The sequence below is a fragment of the Myotis davidii genome, unplaced genomic scaffold, assembly GCF_000327345.1.
Source record: "Myotis davidii unplaced genomic scaffold, ASM32734v1 scaffold149, whole genome shotgun sequence".
Taxonomy (NCBI): domain Eukaryota; kingdom Metazoa; phylum Chordata; class Mammalia; order Chiroptera; family Vespertilionidae; genus Myotis; species Myotis davidii.
This window is the reverse complement of record NW_006352194.1, coordinates 1,541,546-1,549,556: the sequence shown is the minus strand read 5'-3', so window position 1 is coordinate 1,549,556 and position 8,011 is coordinate 1,541,546. Positions and strand designations below refer to the sequence as shown.

The 8,011-nt window shown below is 42.4% G+C and overlaps 1 protein-coding gene across 3 annotated transcripts in view; it reads left to right on the top strand.

Moving 5' to 3' along the window:
* DHDDS (dehydrodolichyl diphosphate synthase subunit) overlaps positions 1–8,011 on the top strand; it is a 33,992-nt gene that overhangs the window by 15,139 nt on the left and 10,842 nt on the right. For all 3 annotated transcript variants that reach the window (XM_006777499.2, XM_006777500.2, XM_006777501.2), the window contains exon 6: positions 2,478–2,579. In XM_006777499.2, the coding sequence (XP_006777562.1) occupies positions 2,478–2,579 (102 nt within the window). The remainder of the gene's footprint in view (positions 1–2,477; positions 2,580–8,011) is intronic.

Here is an 8,011-nt window from a genome sequence, read left to right as displayed (position 1 = left end):
GCCGGTCTAGTTTAAGAACCCATTGTGGCCCTCGAGTCAAAAAGTTTGCCTACCCCTGGGTTAGACCATTGATTGGCACTTAGTAATCATATAAGTATTTTAGATGTCACGATTATTATATTTTGCCAGAAGATACAAAAGTAACCAATAGTACAGCTCCTGCCCTTGAGGAGTTTATTTAGTTGTCAAAATGAGACAAACAGCCCTAGCTGGTTTGGCTCAGTGGATAGAGCATCGGTCTGCAGACTGAGAGTCCCGGGTTCAATTCCAGTCAGGAGCACATGCCCAGGTTGCGGGCTCAATCCCCAGGAGGAGGTGTGCAGGAGGCAGCCAATCAATGATTCTCTCTCATCATTGATATTTCAATCTCTCTCTCCCTCTCCTTTCCACTCCCTGAAATCAATAAAAATATATTTTAAAAAAAAATGGGACAAACATAGCACAGAATATGTCAAATGCAACTTACCAACAAGGACACATTAGGCGATGTCCTGTGTGGTAAAGACTTGGTATTTTGGGCTGGTTGGTGTGACTCAATGGTTGAGCATGGATCCATGAATCAGGAGGTCATGGTTAGATTCCCAGTCAGGGCACATGCCTGGGTTTTGGGTCCACGCAGGAAAGCACTCAAAAACTGCTAATTCAGTGTCATCTAAGCACCCTGCTCTCTCCAGCTCAGCAGGTGCTGTGTCCCAACCCTGCCTCCTTTTCCCCAATCAGGGAGAAATTGCAGAAGCATGGAGTATGTATCCGGGTCCTCGGTGATCTGCATTTGTTGCCCTTGGATCTCCAGGAGCTGATTGCACAAGCTGTGCAGGCCACCAAGAACTACAACCAGTAAGTTTTTGGATTTCCCCTTGGGGACCTGAATTAGTCTTTGACTCCCTCTACTGCAGCGGTTCTCAACCTGTGGGTCGAGACCCCTTTTCACAGAGGTCGCCTAAGACCATCGGAAAACACATATATAATTACATATTGTTTTTGTGATTAATCACTATGCTTTAATTATGTTCAATTTGTAACAATGAAATTGGGGGTCACTACATGAGGAACTGTATTAAAGGGTCGTGGCATTAGGAAGGTTGAGAACCACTGCTCTATTGGGAGGCATCTTTGGTCAGAGACAACGAGGGGGTGGTTTTGGATACTTAGAGACCTCCTCCATCTGCAATGCAGACCAGAGACGATGCTGCAGTACTGTGTGTATGTGTATACCAACTCGTACAGTTCACCATCTTCCTCCTTCATTTCATACACCTCTCTCCCCCAGCCCCCTCCAAGGAATGGGGTGGGAATGCAGCAAGCCTTATCTCTGTCTCTGAAGACAATTCCTTTCAAGAAATTCTTTTTTTTTGTCCCACTCCTTTAACCACGGATAGGATGACCTTGGGAGGTGGTGCAGATGCAGAGGGGAACAGAGTTTAAGAATCCAAACTTTGCCGAAACCGGTTTGGCTCAATGGATAGAGCCTCGGCCTGCGGACTGAAAGGTCCTGGGTTCGATTCCGGTCAAGGGCATGTACCTTGGTTGCGGGCACATCCCCAGTAGGGGGTGTGCAGGAGGCAGCTGGTTGATGTTTCTTTCTCATCGATGTTTCTAACTCTCTATCCCTCTCCCTTCCTCTCTGTAAAAAATCAATAAAATATATTTAAAAAAAAAAAAAGAATCCAAACTTCATTTTGTGTGGCTTTGGAATATAGTGTATGCTTGGCAGTGGATTTGTTTTGCATTAAATTTCCTTTCTGATCTCCTTGTTTGTGGTACGTGCCCTTGACCGCTAATACCACAGTGGATTCTCTTCCTCTGAGAGCTGGTTGGTAATAGAAGGGGGAGAGGATTAGAAGGGTAATAAGAGTCATTTTATACTTGTTTTATTACAAAACTAGTAACATGTTTATTTCAAGTAAACTTGGGAAAAAATTCATAATCTTGGGGGTGAGGGGGAGGGGGAGGAGGTTATAGGGGGAATGAATGGTGATAGAAGGAAACTTGACTTGGGGTGGTAAACACATAGTACAGTGTACAGATGATATGTTGTGGATGTGTGCACCTAAACCTGTATAATTTTGTTAACCATTGTCACCCCAATAAATTAAATGACAAAAAATTCATAATCTGGCCGAGACCGGTTTGGCTCAGTGGATAGAACGTCGGCTTGTGGACTGAAGGGTCCTGGGTTCAATTCCAATTAAGGGCACAAGCCCGGATTGCGTGTTTGATCCGCAGTTGGGGGTATGCAGGAGGCAGCTGATCAGTGATTCTCTCTCATCATTATGTCTCTCTCTGTCTTTCCCTTCCTCTCTGAAATCAATAAAATATGTATATATTTTTAAAATTCATAATCTGATCTTTCAGAGGTGTCTACAGTTAACATTTGGTGTTGTGTTTTGTTCCAGGGAAAGGGTGCTCTGGAATAAGTGGTTCCAATCCTTAGTCTCTGTCCTGTTTTGGTAAATTATTCTGTTCTTCCTTCTCAGGTGTTTCCTGAACGTTTGCTTTGCATACACGTCCCGTCATGAGATCAGCAATGCTGTGAGAGAGATGGCCTGGGGAGTGGAGCAGGGTCTGCTGGATCCCAGGTATCCCTAGTTTAGCATGGTCACTGATAGGGAAACCAGTCATGCACCAAACCATGAAATCCCTCCTAAGTCGGGTACATGGGCCAGAAGTCAAATCAGGCAAGCATGTGGAAAGATGGGGGGGGCGAGGAGAGGGAGGTCCCCTTGCTTCAGAATTTCTCTGTGTTCACTGCATACCAGGAAGCTCCAGAAAAATGGTAGAACTCTGTGGTATTCGATAAAAAATGATATCCTCCTGGCTCTTTGGCAGTGTTTTTTCAAAGTTGTTTTTCAGGAATGCAGTTTGTCGGGGAAATAATCTCCTGGGTCTCTCGTGTTACAGTTTTATGCAAGATTCAGATGTTTTTGCAAAACGAAAATTGCCCATCATTAGCAACATAATAGAATCCTACTTATTAGAGCTCGGAGAGACTTTAGAAGCTACCTGGCTACTCAGTTCCTTTCATATTATTACACTAATAAGAGCAATAGTAAAATAATGGTAACAACAAGTAACCCAGTCAATCTGTTATTTGTATTTTATTGAGTCATTAATCTCATATGTGAGAGACTTGAGTCTTTTCTCCATGTGATAGATGAGAAAATTGAGCTCAGCATTGAAATTATTTCCCCAAGGTCATTCTGCTAATAAAATGCCAGAGCCAGGACTCAGATCTAAAGCTGTCTGATTCCAGAGTTCTTGTCCTTTGCCTCTGTTATGTGGAATCTTGGGACTGAGGAATTTTCTGATTCCCTTCTGAGGTATAATTCAGTTTACCTGAGAAACAAAATAAAAAACATAGAAGTTGCTCAGTGGGAATGGATTTAGATAAGAAGGAAAGGAGACTTTTTTGTTGTTTTTTCGTGAATCCTCATTCGAGATATGTTTCCATTGATTTTTAGAGAGAGAGAAAGGTAGAAAGAAAAGCCAAGCAATCAGTATTGCGGAAGCCAAGAAAAGAGGGTCAGGTGGGGGTCCGGAGGGGCCTGGGCACTGGTGGGAAAAACTGTCAAATACTGTAAGGAAATCAGTTAGGATGTGGTTTGAAAATTAACTACTCAGCCTGGCCGGGTAGTTCAATTGGTGTTGATTACAGCATCATCCCAGGATGCCAAGATTGTAGATTTGATCCCCTGTCAGGGCACATATAAGAATCAACCAATGATGCATAAATAAGTGAACAACAAATCAATCTTTCTCTCTCTCCTAAAATCAATCAATAAAGTTTTTTTAAAAGAAATTAAAATGAACTGTTGGGGGAAAAATTGAGATAGTGAGTAAGTTGTAAGGGTTGGGACCAGGCAGGAAGAAGAGATATATAAGTAGAAACAAGTTTCTGGTAATTTTCTAATTCTTGGCGTGGAGGGGTGATTTCATAATTATTCATTATAATATTGTGTTTTATAATTGACATTTCATATAGTCTTTTGTGTGAGTGAAATAATACAGTTGATCTTTCAACAATGTGTGGGGGGTTAGGGCCATCTACCACCCATATAGTTGAAAATCCATATATAATTACAGTTAGCCCTCCGCAACCTTGGATTCCTAACCATGGTTTGAAAATACAATTGACCCTTAAACAACACGAGTTTGAACTATGCAGGTCTAATTATATGTGGAATCTGTCAACTGTATATTAATAATAGTAAGGGATACATGGCCGGTGTGGCTCAGTGGTTGAGCATCAATATATAAACCAGGAGGTCATGGTTCGATTCCTGATCAGGGCACATGCCTGGGTTTCGAGCTCAATCCCCAGTAGGCAGTGTACAGGAGGCAGCCAACCAATTATTCTCTCTCACCACTGATTTTTCTATCTCTCCCTTCCTCTCTGAAATCAATAAAAAATATATGTATACTTAAAATAATAAAGGATGTATAAAAAATAGTAAGGGACAAATGTTTATGCTGGAAAGAAAGCTATTTAGCAAGCAGCTGTAATATGCATTCATGCCTAGGACTAGCGTTCTGATCTTGACTCCTAAATTCAGTGCACTTTATACTCATACCACATTCCAATGACTACTGACCTTTATCTTCTTTCTGCTTCTTGTCCAACAAGTTTTCCCATATCCATTTTCTCTGCCCTGCATGGTTTACTAACTTGCCTATGAGGGGTTAGTCATGCAGACATGGTGTAGGTTGGGCAGGGTCACCACTGTAAGGAGTCTGACGTCTCCACCCACCAGCTCAGGAAGCTTGGTGTTCAGCTAAGACTGGTCTAATCAGGACCTGAGGCAGTGCTCTTTACATTATTCAAATTTAGACAAATCTGCATTTATAACAGAGTCAATGAGTTAATTACAATTAGGCTCTACCCTTCCAATAGCTATAACTTTTCTATTCTCATTACCATCATCCAACTCCTCATTTTCCTTTCTTCCAAGGTATATATTTTTAAAACATATTGTTAGATTAGATTTTGAGTCTGGAATTACAGAAAAGGGATTAGGTTGAGCATAAAGGATAGTTAATAAACTCTTTTTCACTGAGTTACCTTGAGCAGGTCACTTGACCCACTGTAGGTCTCTGTGTTCCTCTTAAAACAATAGTGTTAATAATACTAATAATTGCTAACATTTACTGAGCATTTACTCTTTGCCAGGCATCTGCCAGGTACTCCATATATGTTTATTTTACTTAACACAAAGAGGCTATGAGGTAGATACTGTTCTTATCCCCATTTTTAAGATGAGAATATTGAGACACAAGGAAGTAACTTGTTCAGGCCCACCTAGTTGGCAAAGCTTGGTGCCAGGATTTCAACCTGGCTCCAGGGCCTTGTTCTTTCATTCACTACTAGAAGCCTGGTGCACCAGTGTGGTCCCTCATCCTGGCCTGCAGGAATCAGGCCCAAACCTGCTCTCCAACATCCCCCGAGGGGTCCCGGATTGTGAGAGGGTGGTTCTCGAGTGACACACCCTAGAACCAGGCTCCCTCCTCTCTGGTTCCGAACTGCCGCTGCCAAGTCACCGCAGCTTTGCAGCTCCTGCGTCAATTGAGTGTCTGCCCCCTGGTGGTCAGTGCGCATCATAGCTACCGGTCAGACGGTCGCTTAGCCTTTTATATATATAGATGGTGTACTTAGAGTGCCATATATAGGAAGGTTGACGTGAACAAAAATACAGTATAAAAATAAAAGTTTCTAACTAATATTTATTGGATCTTATTATACGGTAGGTACTAGACTAAGAGTTTATTACACATATTCTCATTTCATTTTCATATAAGGTAGTGACTATTATTTGCCCCATTTTGTAAGTTCAATTAACTAAGGTTTAAAAAGGTTAGTTGACCCACCCAAAGTAATGTATGCTGTTAAATGAAACAGCCTGGACTCCAGTCAAGTATATCTACCTCCAAAGTCTATGTTGTGTTTGTTTTTTTAAATATGTTTTTATTCGTTTCAGAGAAAGGGAGAGGTGGGGAGAGATAAAAACATCAATGATGATAGAATCATAGATCAGCTGCCTCCTGCATGCCCCACACTGGGGATTGAGTCTGCAACTGGGCGTGTGCCCTGACTGGGAACTGAATGAACTGTAACCTCCTGGTTCATAGGTCATCGCTCAACCACTGAACCACATTGGCTGGGCTGTTTTGTTTTATTCTTTTTTAAAAAATATATTGGGATGACATTGGTTAATATGATCATATAGGTTTCAGGTGTGGGTTTCTATGTTATAAGATCTGTATATTGCACTGTGTGGCCACCACCAAAAGTCAAATCTTCTCCCGTCACCGTATATTAGGATCCCTTCACCCCTCACCCTGTCTCTCTGACAACCACTACACTGCTGTTTGTGTCCACAAGTTTCAGTTTTATATCCCACATATGAGTGAAATCAGATGGTTCTTAGCTTTTTCCGACTGACCTGTTTCACTTAGCATAATATTTTCAAGGTCCATCCGTGTTATTGCAAATGGCAGTATTTCATCCTTTCTTATGGCTGAGTAGTATCCATTGTGTGTATGTACCACATCTTCTTCATCCAATCCTCTATCACAGGACACTTAGGTTGTTTCCATGTCTTGGTTACTATGAATAATGCTGCAGTGAACATAGGGATGCATATATCTTTGAAAACACATGTTTTCAAGTTTTTCAGGTATATACCCAGGAGAGGGGTTGCTGGGTGGTATGGTAACTCTATTCTTTTTTGAGGAATCACCAGACTGTTTTCCATAGTGATTGTACTAGTCTACATTCCCACCAGCAGTTAATGAGGGTCCCCTTTTCTGCACAACCTCTACAACACTTGTTATTACTTGTCATATTAACCAATGTCACCCCAATAAATTTTTTAAAAAGAACATTAAAAAAACAAAACAGCCGGGCCAGCATGGCTCAGTGGTTGAGTGTCGACCTATGAACCAAGAGGTCACAGTTTGTTTGATTCTAGATCAGGGCACATGCCGGGGTTGCGGGCTCGATCCCCAGTGTGGGGCATGTAGAAAGCAACTGATCAACAATGCTCTCATCTACCAGGTGTGAGGTGGTATCTCATTCTAATTTTGATTTGCCTTTCTCTACTTGCTAGTGAGGTTGAACATCTTTTCATATATCTATTGGCTGTTCATATGTCTTCTTGGGAGAGGTGTCTGTTCAGGTCGTCTATCCATTTTTTTAAATGTTTTTTATTGATTTCAGAAAAGAAGGGAGAGGGCTAGAGAGATAGAAACATCAATGATGAGAGAGAATTATTGACTGGCTGCCTCCTTCATGCCCCATACTGGGAATCGAGCCGGCAACGCAGGCATGTGCCCTTGGCTGGAATCAAACCTGGGACCCTTTAGTCCACAGGCCGACACTCTATCCACTTAGCCAAGCCAAACCGGCTAGGGCACGTCTGCCCATTTTTTGATTGGGTTGTTTGTTTCTTTGTTTGGTGTTGAGTTTTATGAGTTCTTAATATATTTTGGAAATTAAACCTTTGTCGGAGCTACTGTTTGTAAATATCATCTCCTATTTGGTTGGCTGCCTCTTTGTTATGTGTATTTTAAAAAACAAGGTGTTTCGCTCTGCCACTGTGGCTCAGCAGTTGAGCGTTGACTCAGGAACCAAGAGGTTGCCGTTTCAATTCCCAGTTAGGACACATGCCCAGGTTGTGGGTTCAGTCCCTGGTGGGGGGCAAGCAGGAAGCAGCCAATCAATGATTCTTCCTCATCATTGATGTTTCTCTCCCTCTCTCTTCCTCTCTGAAATCAATAAAAATATCCTATATAATAAAAGCCTAGGTGGCGTCGCGCAACGTCACCACAAGATGGCGACCACAAGATGGTCGCCACAAGATGACCTCCACAAGATGGTCGCCACAAGATAGCCACCACAAGATGGCCAGCAGGACAAGGCAGTTGTGGGTGATCAGGCCAGCATGGGAGGGCAGTTGAAGGCAAACAGGCCAGCAGGGGAGGACAGGTGTGGGCAATCAGGCCGACAGGGGGGGGC